Raw genomic sequence first — 26977 nt, forward strand, 5'->3', positions numbered from 1 at the left:
TGGATGCCGCAAAGAAACTCCGTTTTATTATCCGCGGTAAGCAGTACCTAGGCAGCAAGCCAAGCCACGGGGGTAGAGAGTGGCCAAGGGCTGGTGCAGGCAGACAGTCGGGCCCTCCAATAAAGTGGCCACTGGTGCGAAAATCACGGTCCTAGGGAAGGACGCGCTGCCTAGGACAGGGTACTCTTGTGGCCTCAACCCCCCTTTCCAGGCCGAGGCTTAACAAACACCGGAGGCACGAAGTGCTGCATGGTCTGCACCACGACGGAAAGCCTGCTGAGCAAGGAGGCAGTGGAGATTTGCAGGAGGCCGGAGTCTTCAGACGTTAATCGGCTGAAAGTGAAGGAAAAAGACACTCACCTCCGAGCTGATACCTCCTGGCCTCCCTGGCCCCCCAAACGGCCCCCGCACCCCAGCCCCTCCTTAGACCCACCCTGGCGCCGCCACGTCTCCAAAGGCGCCCTTGGCAGAGGCGCCCCGTGCGGCCTGCTGCCACTGCCTCCCAGCCCGTGTGTGCAACTCACATAACCAGGTCACTGCCAATCACTGTGAGCTCCCTCTGCACAGCCCCGTGGTAGAGGTCAGCACCTGCGCACAGGTACCTGCGAGCCACCTCCGCATCCGTGTAGGACAGGAAGGGCACCGTTAGGGCGCTGGAGGCTTCAGTTAAGGCCCGTCTGCGGTTACGCCCCCCCCCCCCCGTCGGGTTGAGGCCCGCCGTCCCCGGGTTGCCCCGCAGGTTCCCTCAGAGCCCCCAGGCCAGGCCTTCAGGGAACTCTATGCCACGCTCCCTCGGGCCATCCTGGCCGCCGCCCACAGGCTGCTTGTTCCAGCCGCACTTGGTCCGCCGGCTCCCGTTCTGTCCCCCACCGGGGCCACCCCAGCCCCTCACCAGCCCCTGAAACCTCTCCCGCTCCTCCTCCGACCCCCTCCCACCTCGCGAGCCCCCTGCAAAGGATACAACTCCAGCGGCGGGCTTCCAGGGGTCGCACCAGGGGAAGAGGCCTCTGCACCCGGCGCAGGGGCAAGCGAGGCCCCTTGGACCTGGGGAGCTGCACCGGCCACAGCGCCCTCCTCTCCTTCACCCTCCCAGCCGCCAAGGCCTGAGCAGCCTCCAGGACCATTGGGCGTCCCTGCGCCGCCCTCGCCATCGTCCGGGGCCTGCATGGTGGCCGTCCTGTCCTCCTCCCCGCCAGCGACCAACTGAACAGAAGCCCAGGTCCTCTCAAAGCCCCGCCCCTTCAGCCCCAGGCGACCCAGTGCGCCTGCGCAGGCCCCCTCGCGGCGCCTCCTGGCCTCTGATTGGTGGCCACCAAGCCCGCCCTGCCACGCCCAGGAGACCCCGTGGCGCCAGACTCTGCTCCCGCTCGAAGCCCCGCTGCTCCGGTGGCCGCCCCCGCCCGGAGGCCTCCCCCCCTCGCCCCCACCCCCACCCCCGTGCGCCTGCGCACACAGGCCCTCCTGTCCTGGACCAGAGGGCTGGGCGTGCAGGCCCCCGGGTGGGGCGGGCCCCAGAGTCCAGCCCGAGGAGGGGAGCCGCAGAGCGGGCTCCCGACGGGGCCGACAGCCTGCGGGGGACGGTGGCCCCCCTGCTCAGGACGTGCAGTGCCCCAGGGACACGAACTCCTTGTCCCTGCGCCTGTGTCCCTCGCGCGTGTGGCAGCGGGCCGTGGGCACACGGTGACGGGAGGGGAGCTGCGCCAGGAAAAGGCCCTGCCCGTCCCCAAGCACGACGAGCTTCTGAGAGACGGGCCAGTGAGCCCCGGGGCCCCGGGCAGCCCCCCTCCTCGGGCCGCCCCGGAAGCACGTCGTCCCTTGAAGACGGGCTGCGAGGGCGCCCACGTGCCCACGGACGCGCCGCCAAGACGGCGACGACAGCCTCCCTCCCCAAGGCCTCGACGGCACCTTCCGAGCCAGCTGCTCCAGCTACTCGGGCCGGCCGCCTGCGGGGACCGATGGTCCTCCTCCTTCCTCCCGACGTCCTCCGGCCGCTTGTGCCCGCTCCCTGTGCCCCCTGCCTGGGCGCCAGCGCGGCCCCTGCCGGCCTGGCCGGTGCTGCTGACGGCTCCTGCCCCTGGGCCGGGCGCCCCTCACAGCTCAGGCCCGAGAGGCCGCACGGGCCTTGTCTGGGCTCCTCTCGGCTGCTTGCAGGCCGCCTGCTACCTGCTGGGCTGGTGACCCGCCCGCCCCAGCCGTCCCCACCTTCCCCTCCGTGTTCCCGTCCCCCACAGCGGTCCCAGGAGGTGCTCCCCCCGGTTCTGGGGGGTCTCGGGGCCAGACTTTCCCAGCCCCGCTCCGGAGCCGAACCTCCGCCTCCCCCTGACCCTCCGGACCCGGGCCCCCAACCAGCGCCATCAGCCTCCTCTGGCTCGTGGGGTCGGTCGCAGGAGGAGCCCCAGTGGCCGGGGAAACGCCCAGCTCCAGTTCTGGGGAGCCTGGGTGTGCACCTTGCGGTGGCGAGGAAGTCCTTAGTGGGTCCCTGGGTGGTGCTTTGCCAGGCTGGCAAAGGCACGCGGGAGGGCGGGCAGGTACACGTGCCGAAGCCGCGCTGAGGCTGCCCCCGCCCCGCGTGGGGCAAGGGGCCAGGGTAACCAGCCTTCTGGCAGGTCGCTGGCCGGTCCCCTGCAGGGTAAGCCCTGGGGCTCGGCGGGACTGGGGCCGGGCACCGGCGCAGACGTGCCAGATGGGCCTTGGCGAGCTGAGGACCGGCCGGCAGCCCCCTGCCCACAGGCCTGGCTCCAGGTGGTCGCGCTGCGGCGCCCCCTCCCTCAGGTCCAGCCCGCGAGTTCTTCCCACCCAGCGGAAGGCGAGGCTGCCCCCGGCCTTACCCTGAGCCGCGCGCTCCCCTCCCCGCTGGCGTCTCAACCAGCAGCTGTGGGGAGACCGAAGGCAGCGGCGGGGACAGCGGGGACCTGGGCCCCCCGCCCCCGCTGCGCTCCGTCCCTGTCCCCCGTCCCCGAGGGCCCGCGCCTCTGCCCTGGCGGGGCGCTCTCTCGCAGCATCCTTCCCCGAAGGCTTATTTCTCCCCGGTGTTATTATTATGATCTCGCCTCCGGCCCTGCCGCCGCCCCGCGTGCTCTCCTGAGGTCACCGGGGCCCTGGAGGACCCCCCCCCCCGGGGCCCTGGAGGACCCCCCCCGGGGCGGGGGAGGAGGGGGCTTCCCTGAGCGGGAGCAGGGATGACGAGGCCCCGACGACGACGCAGCAGCAGGGGGGGCCACCCGCTGCGGGGTCGCCAGAGCAGCGAGGACGCGGCATGGGCCAGGCCCCCGGGCCGGCGCCCAGCCAGGTGAGTCCCTGAGTCGGAGACGGGGGGACCAGGCCGGGCCCGAGGGACCCAGGCAGGGAGCCCGAGCTGTTAGCGTGTGTGGCTCTGCGTTTCCGAGACGTCTCTGCCTGCGAGTCTACAGGGAGGGCTGCCTGCGGGCGTCAGAGGGGCCGGGCGAACCTTGCTTATCTGTGACCGAGGTGTGACCGGTGCCTAGAACGGCTCGTGGCTTGAGGAAGCATCTCACGGTCTCCCTGATCAAAGTCACCCAGGAACCCCTGGGGCTCGGACTCTCTCTGCCAGTCCTGTCCATTGTCACTTTCTCCTGCGCAGGCAGCTCTAGCCTCTCAGGCAAGTGCAGGCCTTCATCTCTGGAGCCAGAGATCAGAAGCACACGCTGCGGGGCCTCTTTGACCTCGGTCAGGGCCTGGGCTCCAGAGGCAGACCTGCCCGTGTTTTCCGTTGTGTGACCTTGATTCTTTTTCTCTGATTTCCAAGGTAGTCTTTCTCCACGTAAAACCATACAAACATTGAAGAGATGCACACGCTGCAGAGGGAATGTTGACGCGACCTAGGCTGTAACCGTGGTTAACAGCGCGAACATATTTCATGAGAAAAATTCTGAAAACTAGGAATAGAAGGGAACTTTGTCACCCTGATAAAGGTCATTTACTGAGACCCCGCAAGTAGCATTCTAGTCAATGGCGACAGACCGACAGGTGGTGTCCTAAGAGCAGGAGCAGGGCCTTTCGATGCCCATATTTCGCCGCTCCTCGTCCCCCAAACTACGGAACCATGGAAACTTAATTGACTGATAACATTGTAGAAGTTGAAAGTGTACAAAGTGATGATGTCACACACACCCACCCCCCCCAACATGATTGCCACAAGAGAGTTAGTTAACAGCTCCATGACCTCATAGAGTTACCGTTGTGTGTGTCGGTGTGTGAGTGCTTCCATTCAGCATTGTACCGGAAGCCCTAGCCAGAGCAAATACACAAGAAAAAGAAGTAAAATACATCCGAATAGGAAAGACAGAAGTAAAACTATCACTATTCACAAATGATATGGACCCTTTACACAGAAAATTCCAAAGACTCTCCAAGAGGGCTAGTAACGCTGTTAAAAACATCAAAATAGATCAACACGCAAAATCAGAAGAGAAAGGCGAGCGGTTTCCTTTATAATGGCATCTCCACGAAGAAACTACCTGGGGAGAGATACAATGGAGGTGAGAGACTTGTACAGTAAAAACATCCCTGACAGAACTTTAAGTGACCTAAACACATGGAAAGGCATCCTGTGTTCACGAAGCGGCCGACTTCATACGCTGTCTTGCGCTGCCTAGAGTGGTCTGTAGCTTCGGTGCAATCCCTGTTAAAATGTCAATTGCCTTTTTTTTTGGTGGATGTGCAAAAGCTGATCCTAAAATTCATATAAAATTGTAGGGAGCCTGATCACCAATCTTGAAAAAGAAAAACAAATTTGGAGGAGTCGTTCTCAACTTCAAATCTTTCTACAAGCTCTGGTGATAAAAGACAGTGTGGTACTGGCATAAGTAAAGGCATGTAAACCAAAGAAGTAGAATTGAGAATCCAAAAATAAACCCCAAATTCTACGGCCAATTGATTTTCGACAAGGATGCCAAGACCATTCAAGGGAAAGAATAGTCCTTTAACGAACGGTGCAGGGATAACAGGATTTCTACCTGTAAAATAATGAGAGTGGAACCCTACGTCACATCACATACAAAAATTAACTCAAAATGGATTAGTGACCTACATATGGAAGCTGGCAAGGTAAAACCTACAGGAGAAAGCATAGGGGAGGCTTCCGTGACCTTGGAAATGCCGCTGGAGTCTTAGATACATCAAAAGCACGAGTGAGAACGAAACAGATAAACTGAACTTCATCAAAATTAAACACTTTTGGAGTTCCCGTCGTGGCGTGGTGGTTAACGAATCCGACGAGGAACCACGAGGTTGCGGGTTCGATCCCTGCCCTTGCTCAGTGGGTTAATGATCCGGCGTTGCCGTGAGCTATGGTGTAGGTTGCAGACGCGGCTCGGATCCTGCGTTGCTGTGGCTCTGGCGTAGGCTGGTGGCTACAGCTCTGATTAGACCCCTAGCCTGGGAACCTCCATATGCAGTGAGAGTGGCCCAAGAAATGGCAAAAAAAAAAAAAAAAAAAAAAAAAAATTAAAGACTTTTATGCCTCAAAGGAAATTGCCAAGAAAGTAAAAGACAATCCTAAGAATGAGAGATAAGTGTTTGAGAATTATAGATCCAATAAGACTCTAGTTTTCAGAATATATCAAGAACGCTTACAATTCAACAACTAAGAGACAATCCAATTTTAAAATGAGCAAAGGACTTGAATATACATCTCTGCAAGAAAGATATGGAAGTTACCAGCAGCATCAACAGTGACTGGGAGGAGTTCCTGTTGTGGTGCAGCAGAAGCAACCCGAGTAGTATCCATGAGAATGCAGGTTCGATCCCTGGCCTCGATCGGTGGGTCAAGGATCCAGTGTTGCCACAAGCTGCAGCATAGTCGCAGATGAGGCTCAGATCCAGTGTTGCTGTGACTGTGGCTGTGGTGTAGCCCAGCAGCTTCAGCTCCGATTCAGCCCCTAGCCTGGGACCCTCCGTATGCCACATGTGTGGCTGTAAAATAAAAATAATAATAATAATAATAACAACAAAAAAAGGAGTTCCCGTTGTGTCCTGACTGGCATCCATGAGGACGCAGGTGCGATCCCTGGCCTTGCTCGGTAGGTTAAGGATCTGACATTGCGGTGAGCCGTGGTGTAGGTCGCAGACATGGCTTGGATCCAGCATTGCTGTGGCTGTGGTGCAGGCTGGCGGACACAGCTGCGATTAGACCCCTAGCCTGGGAACCTCCATATGCTGCAGGTGCGGCCCTAAAAGGAAAGAAAAAAAAAAGTCACTGGGAAATCCTAATCACAACCACAATAAGATGCAACTTCACACCGACCAGGATGTTTACAATCAAAAACAAACAAATCAACACAAACCACCATGGAAAACAAGTGTTATCTGCATGTGGAGAAATTAGAAACCTCTTACATTTCTGTTGGAAGTATAAAATATTACAGCCACTGTGGAAAACAGTGTGGTGGCTCCCTGGTCATTGAAAAAGAGAATTGCTATGTGATCCAGCAATTCCATTGCCTGGTATAGACCCCAAAGAATTGACAACAGGTACTCAAACAAACGTGTGTACGTGAAGGGTCATAACAGCACTATTCACAGCAATCAAAGAGTAGAAACAACCTAAGTGCCAATCGATGGAAGAACAGATACACCAAATGTGATCTAATCCAAACAATGGACTATTAGGCAGCCATAAAAAAGAATGGAGTACCAATACGTGTGACAACATGTAAAAGACCTCAGGAGCACTGTGCTGACCCAGAAATAATCCACATCATTAGCATTTACATTCCACTGACGAAAGTCACTTGGCTTCACTGAGCTATTAGAATAGCGTCACAGTCCTTGGCTGAAGTTCATGGGTGCATCTAAGATCGGGCACCTAAAAACAGCAGGTGAACGGAATGTGGAGCACAAGGAGAGTGATTCCGCTTACCTTTTGCTTCCCTGGCCTCTCAGATTTTCCTGCGCTCTCTTTTCCCCATGAAGAACCCAGCTTACCCTGCCAGCAATCCCACCCCATGGTCAGATCCAGCGTTATCCCAGTTTACTTGCCCAAGCTCGACCTGCACATTAATGTGCTTTTGTTTTCGTTACCTCCACTAGACTGGGAAACTGGACATGCACACGGGAAATCCACAAATTATTCTAAGTGACTGAAGCCAGACAGAAAACATCACATGTTGTGTGACTCCGCTGTACGAGACATCCAAACTAGGTAAGTGGTGCCTGCCGGGGCTTGAGGGGAGGGGGCTGGGTTGTGTCAGCCTAATGGGTTTGTTTGCTGGTTTGTTTGGTTTGTTTTGGGGGTGATGAAAATACTTTGGAACTAGGTTCAGGTGGTGGTGGTACAACATTTTGAAGGACACAGTGACGCGGAATGGAATGGTGAGTTTCATGTTCCCTTCATCTTTACTGAAAAAAAAGCTGCTTCCTTTTGACCTTAAATTATGTCTGTCATTTGGAATAGGCGATGCTTTCTGACACGAACGTGAAGATTCCTGCACGTGTCTGCTTCTAAGAGGCTTGCAAGCCCCAACAGCCACTTGTTTTTAACATCCTGCTTTATAAGACAAATTACAGTCCAAAGGGCGGATATCACATTTTGATTCAAAAAGAAAAACCTCCCAGGATGTCTACAGGCCAGCATGCGTTCAGTTGAGTTTTCTCTGTCGTCAACAACTACAGACCTAGAAAAGTACTAACTGATGGTTTCATCCAAAGCACTTCAGCATCAACAAAGAACAGGGCGTTGTTTTGAGCACTGTTTTCTTTAAAGATTGGCAATTCCTGAAACTGAGGTAAAAATAACAATGCTAACCATTCGGCGCACACCGACGTGGGCCAGGCATCATGACTCATCTTCGCAACAGCCTCCCGAGCCATGCTCTTCAACCTCGCTTTATTTTCGTTTATTTTTTGCTTTCTAGGGCCACACCAGCGGAACATGGAGGTTCCCAGGCTAAGGGTCGAATCAGAGCTACAGCTGCCGGCCGACACCACTGGCACAGGAACTCAGGATCCACAGCTCACGGCAATGCTGGATCCTTAACCCACTGAGCGAGGCCAGGGATCGAACCCGCATCCTCATGGAGACTAGTCGGGCGGTTTCTGCTGAGCCACGAGGGAACTCCTCGACTTCATTTTAAAGATGAGGACGTGAAGAACCCAGGTAACTTGTACAAGGTTACACATCTCAAACATAAGCAGTTGGCTGGGATAGTCACTTCCCAGACACTTGAGAGCTGTAGGCGTTCAGCTCACTTTGTTGCTCTATGTTCTAAGAAATCTGTTCTCAGTGCCTCCAGCCCCGGAGCCAGCCTCCTCCTCTGAGCTAGACTGCGTCTGGAGTACCGGGTTCGGTTCTGGGTGCCACACCGCCCAGAAAAGGGTGACAACCAACAGTCAGGACTTGGTCGGAGATGGCATGGGCCTCCTGCATGCTGTGGGCACCGTTCCAACGCCACGTTGCAGGCATCAGGTGGCCTTGAGGCCAGACGTTAAAATGAACTTTCGGACTCAAATCCCTAGGAGTCACTGGTGATTTTGAAGAAGAAAAGGGCAGAACAATTTCTACCAAGTTCGAGTGTGCAGTTGTGTCACCGGGAGATGGTTCGATGACCCGTCGAGCGTCCCCACCAGTCTGTCTGAGGGGTGGAGGACTTTCATGCGTAAAAGGTGAACGTTTCACCATCCGCCTCAGGACAAAGCTACAGACTTGATTTTTAGCTTTCGAGTGGCAGAGGGTGTTTATTTTCAATCATGCAAGGAGGGGAATCCATAGCTCAAAAGTATCACCCATCTTATGAATCTATCGTGACTTTTTTCATAGAAGACAGAGTGTACATTTAGAAATATTTAATCATTGTTTACAAAGATTCAACTCACCCTAGGCCAGATGTTTTTCTTTTAAACGGAACAGTTGGAAAAAAAAAATAAAGTGGAACAGTTGGATTTGGGGCAGGGGCGAGGGTGGGAGCGTGTGGCAGACTTTATCCCCCCAAATGAATTTTGCCTCAATCGCCTGGGCTAGGTTGGAGGAATGTTTTGGAAACACACATTCTTATTAATGTAGACTCTGCTGAAGGTGACCCCCGCGACTGCATAGTGCAGGCATCACGGGTAAGTGACTACAGGCCACTCTGCTTCTGCTGCCTTTCATGAGCTCTAAGGATGAAGTCAATGTTCGTTATTGTTTAGAGCAGCTCTGTCTTTATCCGACACGAAATGCCCCTTCTCCATTTTCTTGCCCGGTCTCTTTGATCAGGACCACATCTCATACGTACACAAGGAGTTATTTGCTTCGCTGTTCCTGGTCGGAGGGGTTACCGTCCCCATCTTGCACCTGAGGAAACAGGTGCAGAGAAACGTGAAGCGGTTTCAGCAAGGCCTCGGAAGAACTCCGCGGTAGAGTCTGCATAGAAAGGGAGCCGTGGATGGAGCTGTGTGCTTTATATACATCTCTCGAACTTGGTTAGAATAGATTCTGCACGCGTCTTAACCAGAGCTTCATCTTTATAGTTCACATATGTCTGTTGATAGGAAGCCTCTCCTTAAGAGGGCCCCACACGGTACCCAATGAAACGGGATTGCTTGTGGGTCAGAGTTCTCAGGGCTCATCACTTCCCTGATAAACACATTATAGATAGAATCACAAAAAGACCATGTGGCTTGAAACGCTTCCCATAAAACAGATGGGAAAACATCTGGCATATTCCCTGACATCAGAGCCACACAGTACCTTGCTCAATGCTACCGAAGCCAACGATTTCACAACAGTGTGGGCCAGAGACAGTAAATTTGAAGCCGTGACATTCGGGTACATTGCGAAAGGGCTGCTGTTTGCGAAGGAAAAGCATTTCATGAGCAGGAGCAAACACGTCTGGAATGCCTTCCAGATGCTGCTTCGGCGCATCCTCACGGTTCCGCGTGGAAGGCACCTGCATTTAGAGATGAGGACAGGGAGAGGCTGCCCTGCCCGAGGCTAAGGGCAGAGCCGGGTTCAAACTCAGGCCCGTCTCACACCCGGATGCCGCCTAACAGTTAATCACTGTTTTCGAAACGAGGGCCTTAGGAAAAAACCATCAAACAGGAACTCCTTGATGGAGAAAATAACTGAACGGGGCTCCCGACGCAGCTGGTTGCTTCCAGAGATGGTCCTTCGCGTTCTCACGGCTCCAGGGACTTTGTCCTTTTGGAGACAGAATTCGAGAACAGTGAAGAAGTAGGGAGTTATCGATCCCGACATATGAAGGTTGGTTACTTTCAATACCCCTTTAAGAGTAAACATCATTGCTCAGTGAGCAAATCAGATAGCTAGCAGGCACTGCACTTTCATCTCTGAACTGTGGAGGCGGTTACGAGTTGGAATGCAATCCTGCTGCGCAACTGAGTCTTAAGTTTCCAAATGCTTCAGTCATGGCCCCAAACTCCTCGTGGTTGCCTGTAAACTGGCTTAACGACAGGGAACTTGCCTCTGACAAACAGCGTTGACATTTAGAGGCCTAATCTATAGACACCCTGAAAACAGCATGTACTGCAGCTAAACCACATCCCATCACAGTAACTTGCAAATGTGTTGGCTTCCTTTTTTACTGATAAAAATCCAGGCTTTGGACACAGGACAGTCTTCCAAATCCTTCTTCCTACCACTTCAAAGCACCTCTTTTTAGTTTTACTTGCATAATTCCCTCCTATCTCACAGGAAAGGATTGCCGCTTCTTTCCGATAGCGTGGATATGTCCAAATCATTAAATATTTCTCGGCATTATCTTTAATAGTGCCCTAGTACTCCAATACGCAGCGCTGCTCCAACCAAGTTCACGATTCTCCCAGGGGAAGATGTTTTGGTTGTTTCCAACTTAGTGGTATAGACAACACTGGCTCGACTATCGCGGGAGCTGTGCATGCAGATATTCATGAAAAATTCCGTACGATAAATTCTTAAGGAATGGTTCTTGACCTTGGCCACACTGCTTCCTACCAAGACTGCCCCAAGGTCAAGGCAACCAATAGTGGGGGCAACTGAGAGTCTTCTTGTACCCTCCCCTTTTGGGGAGGATTGTTTGACAATTTGCTGGCCAAAATAGGGGCACCTCTTTTGCTTTAGTTTGGACCTCTGGTCATTGGTGACCTTAAATCCTATGAACATTTCTTTGTTTATTTGTTTGTCTTGTCTTTTTGCCTTTTTTCTAAGGCCACTCCCACGGCACATGGAGGTTCCCAGGCGAGGGGTCTCATCGGAGCTGCAGCTGCTGGCCTACGCCACAGCCACAGCAATTCGGGATCCAAGCCGTGTCTGCAACCTACACCACAGCTCAGGGCAATGCCGGGTCCTTAACCCACTGGGCGAGGCCAGGGATCGAACCCACAACCTCACAGTTCCTAGTTGGATTCGTTAACCACTCAGCCACGACAGGAACTCCATGACTCCATTTTTTGATGTGTGGCTGCTGACAGTTGTCAAGCCCCACTGCTCCGCCTTCTCCTTCTGGCCACATCTGGGCAGGTTGATAAGGAAGTCTGGCGGAAAGTTAAACCACACAAGCCCCTGCCCAGGGATGGGAAGCCTCACTCTAGCCTCAGCCCCAAATCGCCGTAAAACCCTGAGCCAGTCAGCTGCCCCCCCCCCCAAACCAGGCTTGGTCCCCCTGGGAGCTGGTCCTGCTGCCCCAGAAAGCATCACGTGTGAGGTGCGAGTGGCCCCTATAGCTGCATCAAATGTGGGGTTGGGAGGGGGTCCATCCCACGTCTGCGGGGTGGCCCGGCAAACTCAGGCTTCACAGAAGCTTACTCACTGGCATAGGCATATGAACACGGCACTTTCGCAAAGAGAGCGGTATTTCAGGAAATAAACACGTCTGCAGCGCCGGGTGTGTGTCAGACGTGGTGGTAGCCCCGGGCTCACAGCAAAGAACAAGACGTCTAGAGGCTCTGCCATCAGGGGTTACGTTTTCCCGGGCGGGGAGGTTGGGGTGCTGTGGCGCTGCTGTGCCTGCACCTGCCAAGGGAACCTCCCGGGAAGCCACACTGGCCCTGAGAACTGAGCAATGAGCCGGACTGGGCTGTGGGGCGCGCTTCGCTCTTTCAGCTTTTCTCACATCCCTTCCATCCATTCATCCTTTGTACCGTATGGCGGGAAAACCCCATGGTTTGATCCTTTGGTTTATTAAATTATGTGTCACATGCAGTCACTTTGCTATTTATTCCATTTAAATATTTGGTTTTTGGAGTTCCCGTCGTGGCACAGCGGAAACGAATCCGACTAGGAACCATGAGGTTGTGGGTTCGATCCCTGGCCTCACTCTGGGTTAAGGATCCAGTGTTACCGTGAGCTGTGGTGTAGGGCGCAGATGCAGCTCGGATCCCGAGTTGCTGTGGCTGTGGTGTGGGCCGGCGGCTGCAGAGCTCCGATGAGACTCCTAGCCTGGGAACCTCGGGAAGCCGCCCCAGAAAAGAAAAAAAAAAAAAAGAAAAAAAGTCCACGCTATTCCCTTCCTCCCTAAAGACGGCTGGGCTCAAAATAACCCTTCATTTTCTTTTGCTAGTGATTCCTTTGCCCTATCCTCCTTTTTTGTTTTTGTTTTTTTTTTTTTTGGTAAGACTCTTCAGAATGGTGCCTGATTCACGAACCACCCAAGGAAGCCAATTAGATCTTCAAATTTACTTGGTGGAGTTTTGGTTTTTAACAGTATTTTGTCTGCAGAGGTGAGCAATGTTCATTCTTTCTAAGGGGAACTGAGGGAGGGAAAGCCTTTGTGAGGGGGGATGAGAGAGGCCGGGTCTTTCAGGAAGCAAAAGAGGAAATGCTTTAGCAAAGCTTGGGAGTGAAAGTGAGACAGGGAAGGACTTTGTGAGAGGAAGTGAAGGAAGTTACTCCTTTGTGAAAATTAACAAAGGGAAACCTCGCTAACATGGAGGCGTGAGGCCAGAAGGGGGCGCTGTTACACACGTATCACTCCAGGTAGACGCAGATCCCAATAGGAAGAGATGTACTTTCCATCTCAGGCAGGAAGTGACACTACATTACTACTGCCAGCAGGGAAGATTTCTCCTGGCCTGGCAACAGCTCAGCCAATGAGAGAGTCACAATTCAGCCAATGAAAAGCCACTATATTTCAAACTCCAAGTTTTCTCCAATGGACTTTTTGTTTATAACAGCCCCTCCCAACATCCCCTCCCCTACAAAATAACCGCTCCTCTTTTGTTTTACCAGACTTAGATGTGGTTCACCACAGTTGCATGTCCCAAATTGCAATTCTTTGCTGCTCTTGAATAAACCCATTTTGCTGATAAAATAACTGGCTGTTTCACTGTTTTATTTATTTATTAGTTTTCTTTTTGGTCACACTTTCAGCATGCGAAAGTTCCCTGGCCAGAGACTGAACCTGTGCCACAGCAGTGACCCAAACTGCTACAGTGACAATGCCAGATCCTTAACGTGCTGAGCTACCAGGGAACTCCTGTTTCATTGTTTTAGTTTAATAACTTTTGGAGGTGAGGTGAGGGAAACTGAAAAAAAAAAAAAAGGACAAGGTAAGAGCTATGGGTTGAGTTTTGCTCAAAGAGGACTGTATCTTTGGGACAGTCTCAGATAGTGCTGAGGAACTGCTTTAAAGAGGTGGCAGGAGGATGTTCCCATTGTGGCTTAGCAGTAATGAACCCAACAGTATCCCTGAGGGTGTGGGTTCCGGTCAGAGGGTTAAGGATCTGGTGTTGCCATGAGCTGTGGCGTAGATCACAGATGCAGCTCAGATCCTGTTTTGATGTTCCTGTGGCTGTGGTGTAGGCTGGCAGCTGTAGCTCTGATTCGACCCCTAGCCTGGGAACTTCCATATGCCACAGGTGTGGCCCTAAAAAAGAGAAAAAAAAAAAAAAAAAAAAGACTGGCCGATCAAATACAATAATACATTAAAAGGATCATACACCATAATCAAGTAGGATTTATTCCAGGGATGTAAGGATTTTTCAATATCCACAAATCAATTAGTGTGATATATCATATTAACAAATTTAAGAATAAAAACCATGTGATCATCTCAATAGATGAAGAAAAACTTTTCATAAAATTCAACACACATTTATGATAAAAACTCTCCAGAAAGTGGGCATAGAGGGAACATAGCTCAACATAATAAAAGCTGTATATGACAAAGCCACAGCTAACATACTCAACAGTGAAAAGCTATAGCATTCCCTCTAAGATCAAAAACAGGACAAGGATGCCCACTCTTGCCACTTTGACCCAACAGAGTTGTGGAAGTCCTAGCCACACCAATCAGAGAAGAAAAGAAATAAAAGGAATCCAAATTGGAAAGGAAGAAGTAAAACTGTCACTGTTTGCAGATGACATGATGCTATACATAGAAAATCCCAAAGAAAATTGCTGGCACAAAATTAATATACAGACATCTGTTGCATTTCTATACACAAACAATGAAATATCAGAAAGAGAAATTAAGGAAACAATCCCATTTACCATTGCATGAAAAAGAATAAAATACCTAGGAATAAACATACCGAAGGTGGTTAAAAGACCTGTACTCAGAAAACTACAAGACAGTGATGAAAATAATTGAAAATGACACAAACAGAAAGATATACCATATTCATGGATTGGAAGAATACTAGTAAAGTGACCATAATACCTAAGGCAATCTGCTGATTCAATACAATTTCTATCAAATTACCAATGGCATTTTTCACAGAACTAGAACAAAAACCTTTAAAATTTGTATTGAAACACAAAAGGCTCTGAATATTGCACTCACATAAATTTTAGAAATAAACCTGACCAGGGACGGAAAAGAGTTGTATGCTGAGAACCATAAAACATTAATCAAGGAAATTAAAGATTATTCAAACAAATGGAAAGATAGCCCATGCTCCTGGATTGGAATAAATAATATTGGTAAAAATAGACACACTACCAAAGGCAATCTACAGATTTAATGTGATCCCTATCAAATTATGCATGACGTTTTTCTCAGAACTAGAGCAAACAATCCAAAAATTTATATGGAACCACAAACGACCCAGAATTGCCAAAGCAATCATGAGAGGAAAAAACAAAGCAACAGGTATAACTTTCACAGGCTTCAGACAATATTACAAAGCTACAGTAATCTAGACAGTGTGGTAATTGTACAAAAATAGACATACAGATAAATGGAACAGAATAGAGAGCCCAGAAATAAACCCAGACACCTAGGGTCAATTAATCTTTGACAAAGGAGGCAAGAATATAAAATGGGAAAAAGACAGTCTCTTCAGCAAGTGATGCTGGGAAAGCTGGACAGCTCCATGCAAATCAATGAAACTAGAACACACCCTCACACCATGTACACAAATAAACCCAAAATAGCTTAAAGACTTAAACATAAGACAAGATACCTTAAAATTCCTTGAAGAGAATAGAGGCAAAACATTCTCTGACATCAACCATACAAGTGTTTTCTTAGGTCAGTCTCCCAAGGCAGTAGAAATAAAAACAAAAATAAACAAATGGGACCTAATCAAATGTACAATATTTTGCATAGCAAAGGAAACCATTAAAAAAAAAAAGACAACCTACGGAATGGGAGAAACTAGTTGCAAATGATGCAGCCAACAAGGGGCTTCATCTCCAAAATACACAAACAACTCATACAACTCAACAACCACAAAAACAACCCAAACGAAAAATGGGCAGAAGACCTGAATAGACATTTCTCCAAAGAAGACATACAGATGGCCAGCAGGCACATAAAAAAATGCTCAACATCACCATTAGAGAAATGCAAATGAAAACTACAATGAGGTAACACCTCACCCTGGTCAGAATGGCCATCATCAAGTATACAAATAACAAATGCTGAAGAGGGTGTGGAGAAAAGGGAACCCTTTTATACTCTTGGTGGGAATGTTTTCCACATAATAAAAGCCATATATGACGAAGCCACAGCTAAAATACTCAACAGTGAAAAGCTATAAGCATTTCCTCTATGGAAAACGGTATGCAGGTACCTCAGAAAACTAAATATAGAACAACCATTATGATCCAGCAATCTCACTCCTGGGCATATATCCAGACAAAACTACAATTCAAAAAGATACACGCGCCCCTATGTTCATAGCAGCACTATTCACAATAGCCAAGACATGGAAACACCCTAAATGTCCATTGACAGAGGAACGGATTGAGACATAGCACGCGCACACAGTGGAATGTTACTCAGCTGTAAAGAAGAACAAAATAATGCCATTTTTTAGCAACATGGATGCAATTAGAGATTCTCATACTAAGTGAAGTAAGTCTGAAAGACAAACATAGATACCATATGATATCATGTATATGTGGAATCTAAAATATGGCACAAATGAAGCCATCTGCAAAACAGAAACAGACTCACAGACATAGGGAACAGACTTGTGGTTGCCAAGCGGGAGGGGAGGGGGTGGGATAGACGGGGAGTTTGGGGTTCGTAGATGTAAACCATTATATTTATGTACTGGATAAGCAATGAGGTCCTACTGCATAGCACAGGGAACTATATCCAATCTACTGTGGCGGAGCAAGATGGAGGATAATATGAGATGTATATATATACGACTGCGACACTTTGCTGTACAGCAGAAATTGGCACAAAATTGTAAATCAACTATACTTTATTTTTAAAAATTTTAGGAGTTCCCGTCATGGCTCAGCAGAAACGAATCTGACTAGTATCCATGGGGACACAGGTTTGATCCCTGGCCTCGCTCAGTGGGTTGGGGATTTGGCTTTGGCGTGAGCTGTGGTGTAGGCTGGCAGCTGCAGCTCCAATTTGACCCCTAGCCTGGAGACCTCCATGTGCCGTGGTTGTGGCCCTAAAAAAAAACAAACAAACAAATTTTTTAAAGAAAAAAAAAACAGACTCTGAATAGCCAAAACAATCTATACATGTTAGACCTTGCTGTGACCTGTGGTGTAGGTCACAGGAGTGGCTCAGATCCCTAGTTGCTGTGGCTGTGGTGTGGGCTGATGGCTGCAGCTCCAATTCGACCCCTAGCCTGGGAACTTCCAAATGCCACAGGTGTGGCCCTAAAAAGAAAAAAAAACCACTCTAGGACAACTAAATTCAGAGGGGAATTCAACCAAATCTTCAAATTAACTCCAATGCAACTTAAACTCTGCTAAGGCATTAAAAAAGTAAAATTTGGGAGTTCCCTTTGTGGTGCAGTGGAAATGATTCCGACTAGTATCCATGGGGATGTGGGTTCCATCTCTGGCCTCGCTCAGTAGGTTGGGGGTCTGGCATTGCCATGAGCTGCGGTGTAGGTCACAGATGCAGTTCAGATCTGTCCTTGCTGTGGCTGTGGCGTAGGCTGGCAGCTGCAGCTCCAATTTGACCGCTAGTCTGGGAACCTCCATATGCCGCAGGAGCAGCCCTAGAAAAGGCAAAAAGACCAAAAACAAAAATATGTATATATACAATGGAACTCAAAGAATTAATATGAATAAAGAATGTGAAATATCTCATTGGTATTTTTATATTGATTATAAGTTGAAATATGTTCCATATGATTACTTTAATAAAATGGGTAGATGCCGCTTTTTGTATACCTACACAAACAGTAGCTTGACATGCTCTATCAAAATTTATGCCACTTAACACACACACACAGCATTTGACTTCTATTAATTTATCCCAGATATTTTATTATGGGGCATTCAGTATTTTTATGTTTCCTCATTCTTCTGGCAACTTCTCCCCATAGTATAGAATATCTGCTTTACCACATTGCTGCGGTTTTTTGTTTTTTTTTTTTTTGTCTTTTGTCTTTTTAGGGCCACACCCGCAGCATATGGAGGTTCCCAGGCTAGGGGTGAAATCAGAGTTGTTGCTGCTGGTCTACACCACAGCCACAGCAACGAGGGATCCGAGCCGCGTCTGCGACCTACACCACATCTCACGGCAACGCCGGATCCTTAACCCGCTGAGCGAAGCCAGGGATCAAACCTGCCACCTCACGGTCCCTAGTTGGATTTGTTTCCGCTGCGCCACAACAGGAACTCCCACATTGCTGTTTTGATCAGTGAAAATTGTAACTTGACAGTTTCAATTCACATTTCTTTATTAATGAGGCTGGTTTTTCTCCGTATTTTTATGGTTCATTTTGTTTATTCTGCCATGATTGTCTTTTCATGTCCTTCATTTTGTTTTTATGTCTTAATGGATTGGATTTTTAAATTATCCATGTAATCTATTAATATTAGAAGGATGCGGTGTTCTCCACCACCAAGGATCAGTTCTCCGATTCTCCAGACACCATTCATTTCCGTTCTGACACTAACTGCCTGAAGTAGCTCAGACCTCACAAGTTCAAGGCTCAGTCCCTCAAGCCTGTGCCCCGTGTTAGATGCCACTTGGAAGTCACGGTGGCACCATATGCTTCTGACAATGTGGTTATAAATCGGAGGTTCCCAGGAACCCCTCCTCAGGCTGGGTATTTTGCTAGAATGGCTCCCACAACTCGAGGAACACACCTACACTTACTTGTGTGTTATAAAGGATTTAAATGAAAAGCCAGCTGAAGGGCTACACGGGGCAGGGTGCGCAAGAGTCCTGAGCACAGGCGCTTCTATTCCTGACTCGGGGCACACACTCCCCTGGCACCCGGCTTCGTGGAGCTTTCTTCCGGGAGCCCCATCAATTAAGTCAATTTCCTGCATCTCTCCTCTCGCAGGTAGTTGGGAGGAGGGGGTGGGAATGAAGGTTCCAGGCTCCGAAAGAAGAGTTGGCCCTCCGGTGACCAGCCCGAGGGGTGGACGACACGGGATGCTCACATCCAGGAAGGCATCTGTATTGTTCTGCAAGGGGTGTTAGGGTTTGTTAAGTAAACGGAAAAACGCGTTTCCCTACCTACGTGCTTTGTCTTTTCATTTTTATGTAACTAAACCTGTCAGTTTTCCTTTGCGAGCACATCCATTTTACCCTCCTGCTCCAGCAGTCACGAGATCTGTCCATTGCCTCGCCTGCCCGAGGCGCTCCGTTTAAATTATTTCACCCTTTAATGTCCTGCTATCTCCATACACAAGCTCCTTTTATTTCTTGTTAAGGCAATATTTTATTATTGGTGCTATTGTGGGAGGGAGATTTTCCAATGCCACTTTTAAGTAGCAATTCCCCATTGACTGGAGGAGAATTATTGATTTTTGCATTTATCTTTCACTTGATTGTCTTGAGTTTTCCAGAAAGAGAATAATATTTACAACATAGGATCATAACTTTTCCCCCTTCCTTTCTGATATTAATACCTAATACATGTCTTTTCTGCTTTATCGTTAAGCTAGAATCTTGACCCAAATGCTAATTGACAGTCGTGGTAGAGGTACTGCAGGAAGGGGGGCCCCTTCCAAGGCCAGAGAAGGGGCTCTTGTCTGCCACTCAGGCGGGGTTCCTTTGCTCTGCACTCTCTCTCCCTCGGTCAGGACGGGAGCAGTTCTGGGTCGAAGGGAGTGTCCCCTCGAACCGACATTGCAGTGTGACAGCTCTGACCTGGGCTCTTTCAATGAGCTATTCTGGACCCCGAGCGAGAAATGCTCCTGCCCGTGGCCTTGGGGATTGCAATCTTGATTGCAATCAAAAGTCTGCAACCAAAAGTCAGGTAGCAGTCTACTGCAAGTTTTATTTACACCCTCAGAGAGAGGGGGCCGCCCTGGGGTAGGGACTGGCCCTGGCTGCAACTGGGTCCCTCCTTATATTCCTATATCGCGGACCCGTTTGGGGACCTCTATTCTCTTGCCCCAGGCCCACTAATTTCCTGTCCCAACCCCCCTGCACCATGTGTTGTTCTGATCTTTCTATGGGGGGGTGCGTTTTGATCCTCTGCTTGGTTCTGGGTGAGATACTTTATTTGCATGGGGAGCAGGTTATATAGAGGCGAGTGAGCAGCCCAGGCATTACGATGAGACCTGGCCAGAAGCTTTTGGGTTTAATCTCCTTGAAGGGGACTTGACGCCTATAACACGCAGAAATGAAAGGCTTTATTGGGAAGGGGCGCCAGGTGGCTTGCAGTCTCAGGTTTTATGGGAATGGGGTTAGTTTCTGGGTTGTCTCTGGCCAATTGTCTTGCTCAGCCCATACTTGGTGTGACTCGGGGTCCTTCTTGGTGGCACCTATGGCTCTCGGCCAAGATAGATTCCAGCCCCGAGCATCCTGAGAGGTTGGTCATCTCCTCCCTACTAGTCCCTCCCAAATTCTCCTGGTTAGTCTTCAGGGCAGCCCCACATCCCTTATCAGGGCCTCCTGTTGGGAGACAGCTCATGCAAGTGGCTATCAACAACAGATCCGAGTCTTGTCTGCGACCTACACCACAGCTCACGGCTATGCCGGATCCTTAACCCACTGGGCGAGGCCAGGAATCGAACCCGCAACCTCATGATCCCTAGTCAGATTTGCTTCTGCTGCGCCACGACGGGAACTCCCTTCCTATCTCTTTCCTAGAAAGAGAAACTTTCCTAGAAAATTGCCAAAGCAATCTAGGGTTTAAAACTGATAATCATAAGCCACACGGAGTATTTTGGTGAAGTGAAAGACTGTCCTCTGGGAGTTCCTCTGGTGGCTCAGTGGTTACGAACCCGACTAGTAACCATGAGGATGCCAGTTTGATCCCTGGCCTTGCTCAGTGGATGAAGGATCCCGAGTGGCTGTGGCTGTGGTGTAGGCCGGCAGCTGTAGCTCTGATTAGACCCCTAGCCTGGCAACCTCCATATGCCACGGGTGTGGCCCTAAAAAGACAAAATAAATAAATAAATAAAAATTAAAAAAACCTTTTTTAAAAATAGAAAATGTCCTCAGTATGTTTACACCTGTTGTTAGACTGTCTTCTCATTTGTAATGTTGTCTGTGGATTTTTCTTCTTTGTCTCCACTGTCGCTATTTTCAAGAACCAGATCTTGGTTTTATTGCCATATTCTACATGGGTTTATCATACCACTGCTTTTATCGTTCTTATTTTCCCACTTTTGTGTTTGGTTTTTGTGTTTCTGTTGTCATTTTAATAACTTCTACTCTTGAAAGCTTAGTCAATTTAATTTTTTTAGGGTCCCACCCGTGGCACATAGAGGTTCCCAGGCTAGGGGTCCAATCGGAGCTGTAGCCCCTACCCTACACCACAACCACAGCAGCACCAGATCCGAGCTGCATCGGCGACCTACACCACAGTTCATGGCAACGCCGGATCCTTAACCCACGGAATGAGGCCAGGGATCAAACCTGCGTCTTCATGGATGCTGGTCAGATTTCTTTCCACTGAGCCACTACGGGAACTCTGAAAGCTCAGTTGATTTATGTTGAATCTTTTTTTTTTTTTTTTTTTTTTTTTTTTTGGCTTTTTAGGGCTGCACTTGTGGCATATGGAAGTTCCCAGGATAGGGGTCGAATCCGAGCACAGTTGCTGGCCTACGCCACAGCCACAGCCAACTCCAGATGCAAGCTGCATCTGTGACCTACACCACAGCTCACAGCAGCCCAGGATCCTTAACCCACTGAGCGAGGCCAGAGATGAAACTCGTGTCTTCACGAACTCCCTGTTGAATCTTCTAAGGCTGTTAGGATTTTGGCCATCTCATAGGTTTCTTCTCTCCTGGAAGGAGATGACTGGATCCGGGTCTTAGTACCTTCTTAACAAGGAGTTGTTTTCCTTCTTTGTAATACATCATATCATGGTATGTGTACATCCCATGAACATTAAAAAGTAATTCTTTTCCATAAAACACTGCAAGTCTGGAGTCCTTTTGCAGGAACTTATTTTTATATCATTTTGGATTTTGGTATCTGACAGATGAAAACCAGAATTTTGATGCAAGTTTAATTTGTATGTCTCAAATTACGAATGAAATTGTTTTCTCTTCTTATGTTTAAAAGCCACTTGTATTTATCTTTCTGTGAAGTTCTGTTCACCTTCTTGTCCATTTTTCCATTGCACTGTTGTTGATAATTGACTAGGAGCATCAATTACATTAACAATGAAAAACCAGTTAGGATAAATATATACACGCGCTCCCATGTTTACTGAGGAAGCCCTCCACGTAGTGAATTACAATGCGATGAATTACGTTCCCAGCCCTTCCTTCAACGTACCTTTACTGAACACCTACTAATGTCACCTAAATAGGACAGACAAAAGCTCTGGCCACATGGAGACACGGAAAAGAGAGCTAAAAATGCTCTATGTGTTGTAATTGCAAGTATAAGCAGCAAGTTTAAGAAAAAAGGCAGAGTGAGTAGTAAGTCATGTTTGAAAGTCTTTTAACAGGTGATTTTCGGCTTTGTTTCTTTTTGTGTGTAGCATGTGCCTGCACATGTGCACAGTTTGTTTTCAGGCTGAAGACAGCCATACTAATTTTAAAGAATAAATTGCTATACTTGATATATTTTCCCATGTTCTTTAACCTTTTCATTAACATGAGAATATTTTGTTTCTTAAAGGTTCAAAGAAATAATCCGAACCTGATTTCTGTCTCTTTGGACTAAGAATGTCACCCATTTCAGATTTTCCGTTTGGTTTTATGTAAACAAATGATCTCTTTAAAGTCAATTTAAAAAATTAATATCATCCTACGCAGTCCCATTTTGTTGGAGTCAAATGGATTTGCATTTCAATATCTAGATTCATCCTTTCCTCATGCCCAACCCTACTATCTGTGTTGCGTATGTGTATCAGACAACCAATTTGCTGTGCACGCAGACAGAGTGGGAGGCTGAGGAGTCAGGCCTGGGCAGAGAGTGGGGACCTGTTTGCTCTGCTCCGCGATGCCTGGGGACGCGGCTGGGAAGACCCGAGCGGCTGCGACGCCATCCCCCCCCGCCCCCCGCGCCGGGCTCACGCCCTCACGCGGCCCCCTCTGCCTGCCACCCCAGGAGGCCTGGGCCCCGGGCGCCGGAGCACCTCCGCGCGGCCCCTCCGTGGAGCTTGGGGCCTCGGCGCCCCGGGACAAGCCCAGGGCCGCCTTCTTGCCGCCGGCGGCTCGGGCGTCCCGAGCACCCCGAGCACCCGGCCCAGGGGACAATGCGGGAGCGGCCCCGCCTTCCGCCACTCAGCCTCGGGCGTCCTGCTGCATCCCTTGTGCGGCTCTGCCCGGCGCACGCGGGCCCAGGCCAAGGCGCGCGTCGGGGACAGAGCCCCCGCCTGCCCGGAGGCGGCGACGGCGGCGGCGGCGGCGGCGGCACGCGGGGTGCCTACCGCTGGGCCCGGCCCTGGAAGAGCCCCTCGGCCACGCACGCACGGCTGGGACCCTCGTCACGCGCACGGGTGGAGCAAGGGCGGCGAACGCCCTGGGAACGGCCTCCGCGGGGACAGCGGGGGAGGCTGCGACCTGGGCGGCGGGGCGGCCCCGGCCCTCGGGCGCGACCCGTGCCGCTAGCGCCACCTGGCGACGAGAGCCGCCCGCGGCCGGCGCCGTTCTCCGCGGAAGCGACGGGCCCGCGGGGTCCCGCCCAAGCAGCGGCCCGGGCGGCCGCGGCTCCCGCGACGACGCTGCTCACCTGGCGAACGGGGGGCGCGCGGCGGCGTCTCCACCGCAGGCCGGCGGGGACGCGGAATCGTCGCGCGGGCTCTCCGCGACCAGGGCCCGGCCCGGCCCCCGCCGGCGGGGCAAACCCACGGGGCGCGGAGGGCTCCGGCTGGTCCCGGACAGACGCAGAGCGCGAGCGGGAAGGGAGGTCCTCGCGCGGACCGGCCGTCCCCGCGGCCTGGCGCGCAAGGCGCGCTCGGGGAGGAGGGGCCGATGCGCAGATGGACGGGAGGCCCGCAGGCAGGCGGGGCGGAGCCGGACGCGGACACCTCGGCCTCCCGGACGGACGGTGCCCCCGACGCACAGCCCGGGCAGGCGAAGGCGGGGCGCCCCCGGCCTTGCCACCGAGCAGCCGCGGCCGTCGCCCGGGCCGGGCCCGCCTCCGGCTGAGGAGGCGCCTCGGGGCCCCTCACGGCCGGCCTCGCCAGGCTGGAAATGCCGGGGTGAGCGTGGGCGCCACCGCCGCGTCCAGCGCGGCAGCCCCCGGGCCCTCGGCTGGGTAGCCGGAGGACGGGGGCAGGTGCACCCGGATCGGGGTCGCGGAGAAGGACGAGGACCCCAGCGCCCGGGGGCAGTGCACGTGGCCGCGGCTTTGCCCTGGGAAGACGGACGGACGGACGGCTGAGAAGATGCGCAGGCACGAGAGGGGAAAGAGGAGGAAGGGGGAGCCAAGAAGCCAGCTCCCGCCCCGGGAGACGACGGGAGACGGCGGGCTCCCTGCCGCGGGCGGGCGGGCGGGCGGGCGTCGGAGCAGGAGAAGTAAAAGCTGATTGGAAAATCGTCCCCCAAGAAGAGGCAGGGGATGAACCAGCAAATACTCGTGGAAGAAACCGGACAAGATTCCAGGGGCCGCCCGCACCTAAAAAGGAAGCACATGCTTTCAGTCCGGGTGATTTTAAGAGAAAGCAGTTTGAATTCACCCGAGTTCCACCCCACGAGTCCCCTGCTCAACTGTTAAAGAGTTGATGGTGTTCTCCTGTGGCTCGGCAGGTGAAGGACCCGGCGTTGTCACTGCACCGGCTTGGGTCACTGCTGTGGGGTGGGTTCGAATCCTGGCCCGGGCACTTCCACATGCCAAGGGCACAGACACACACACACACACACACACACAAAAGAGTTTACCAAGGAGAACGGACATCTATCTGGCTCAACATGGCCTCAAGCCAGCATACCACTGAACCCCAAATTTGGTAACCACAGTGTACAGACAAGGGAATAATGAGGCGAAAAGGTTCAACACACTCACACCCAGTCCAGCAGGATCTTGAAGGGATAAAGCGTCACAGAGGAATCGAAGAGTGACCGGTAGGATGCGCTTTACTAATGCAAACAATCCCACAAATGGAAGGGAAGAGGAAAGAAACTACATTATAGATCCAGCAGGTGCGAAAATGGCACTTCCCACACCTGACATTCCTGCCTGGTTTTCCAAACCCTTAGTGAGACCGGAGTCCAGGCCTCACCTCAAAGCACCCGAGCCAGGACACGCTTTGCCTCAAGCCCGCTGCCTGGTCCAACACCTCCCCCGGGACCCCCACCTGGGCTGCGCCCTCTGGGACTCAGAATTCGTCATCAGGCCCTTCTCGAAGCTTCCTCTACCTTCTGCCATGAAGGAGGCTCAGCTCGAACCCCGAGGACACTACTTCCTCGCGGCCCTGTCCAAGGAAGACTCCCTTCGCTTCTCACTGCCGGTACTCCTCAGGGCCAGGGGGCGGGGCCGGGGACCCCTCCCCACTCCCAGGGCGACTTTTCAGCACAAGATCTCCTCCCCTCTTGAAAGGGAAAGCCCAAGAGGGACGTCGCCGAAAGAGCAGAGGGTGGACTTCCGGGGGCCTGTCCCTCCACTGAGGCAGTCACGGACTTAGCAAACGTGGTCAGAATCAATGCGGCCAGAACCCTCAAACGAGTGTGCTGTTTCCAGCACCCAAGCAAGAGAGAGGCGGTTTCAACACAGGAGGACTTCCTGGTGTTGGAACGTTAGCCTCGCCCCCACACCCCTTCCCAGAAGAGGAGCCGCCTTGCGGGTGGCAGCCTGGGTCCCCAGGGTGATCCCTGGCTCAGGAGGGAGGAGAGGAGTGCAGACCTTGTTCCCAAGCGATCGCATCTGTGGTTGGCTTGCACCTATCTGGGGCTTCTCTGAAGGACCGACACCAGACACTGGCCTTTGTTTCACCTGAGCCAACTCCTTGGGCAGAAGAGCGGCCGAGAGGGTGTTCCTTGCAAACACTGAGCAAGCCCCTGCCTCTTGGGGCAAAAGAGTACAGCTGGGGCAGACGAGAGACCCACCAAAAACCTTGGAGGAGAAACTGGGGACAGGTACCTTCGGGAATACCAACTTTGCAAAGCTCCTGCTCACCATGGGGAATCGAGAAAGTCTCAGGCATGCCCAGGGCTGGATGCATGCTCAGAACAGACCTGACAACACTCTGAGCTTCCACCTCCAGTTGATGTGCAGGCTCAGAAAAACATAAGAAACCACGGCTAAGGCAGAGCTGCGAACGGACTGGCCAAGCATGGAAGGAACGCCCCGACACAGAGCCAGTCTGCAGAGGCCGGGCAGGTATTCTGTCCCTCATGTTCCTCCTTCTTCATTTTCCTTCTTCTTTGTGTTTTTGCTTGTTTGTTTGCTCGTTTGCAGCTCTGAGTATTTAAGGAAAGCTCTGTCAAAGCACTAGTTGACCACAAGTTAAAAGAGCAGATACTTCAGAGACGACACATGATAGAACATACCTCTTTGGAAAACGGTTTGGAAACCTCGCGAAACCAAGAGCAACCACAACCCGCAGAAAGCAACAACAACAACCACAAAGACCCTGAAGGCCGGGAAGAATGCAGATTCCAGAGTCACCACATAATAATACTCACATAATAATATAATAATATTCCAGATTTCAGTGGAAAATTGTGAGGCATGCACAGAAACAAAGAAGCATGGCCCAGTCACAGGATGAAAAGAAAGGAGCAGAATCTCTTTGTCAAGCGGCTCGGACGTTGGACTTACTAGACAAAGACTCAAGTAGCTTTCTATCACATGTTCCGAAGGCTAAAGCAAACCAGGAGAACCGTCTCAACAAACAGAGACTATCAATAGAGGGATAGGAATTATAAAGAGAAAGCAAGTAGAAAATGGGGAACTGAAAAGTACCCAAAAAATTGAAGTGAATAATTCACGATAAGGTCTCAACAGCAGAGTTGAGCAGGCAGAAGAAAGAATCACTGAACTGGAAGAGAGAAAAACTGAAGTTGTTTCGTCTGAGGAGCAGAAAGTCAAAAGAATGAAGGAAAATGAACAGAGTCTAAGAGACCCGTGGGACGTTATCAAGGAGAGGGCACATGCCTTGCGGGAGGCCCGGGAAACGAAAGCAGACGGGGCCAAAAAGAGTGTTTGAAGAACGCATGGCCAGCAATTGCCCACATTTGATGAAAGCCTGAATGTATGCCTCCAGAAGGCTCAGTGAATCCCAAACAGGATAAAACCAGAGAGACCGACACCAA

The 26977-nt window shown here is 51.1% G+C and overlaps 1 protein-coding gene and 1 long non-coding RNA gene across 3 annotated transcripts; one reads left to right on the plus strand and one right to left on the minus strand.

The window, feature by feature from the left end:
• LOC100737597 (translation initiation factor IF-2-like) lies at positions 1-25884 on the minus strand. Its single transcript, XM_003484168.4, has 6 exons — positions 25839-25884; positions 23932-24079; positions 23454-23868; positions 962-1203; positions 525-653; positions 1-333 (listed from the first exon to the last, which is right to left on the minus strand). Exons 1-6 carry the CDS (start codon positions 25882-25884, stop codon positions 195-197), a joined length of 1119 nt encoding a protein of 372 aa, XP_003484216.2. The 3' UTR covers positions 1-194.
• On the plus strand, positions 6145-8828 carry LOC110257719. Of its 2 annotated transcripts, none has more exons than XR_002340632.1 (2): positions 6145-7332; positions 7415-8828. It is a non-coding gene; the product is annotated as an uncharacterized LOC110257719 (long non-coding RNA). The 2 variants fall into 2 exon arrangements; XR_002340631.1 differs by having other exon boundaries at positions 6145-7162.

The sequence above is a fragment of the Sus scrofa genome, chromosome X (assembly GCF_000003025.6).
Source record: "Sus scrofa isolate TJ Tabasco breed Duroc chromosome X, Sscrofa11.1, whole genome shotgun sequence".
NCBI classification, from domain to species: Eukaryota; Metazoa; Chordata; class Mammalia; order Artiodactyla; family Suidae; genus Sus; species Sus scrofa.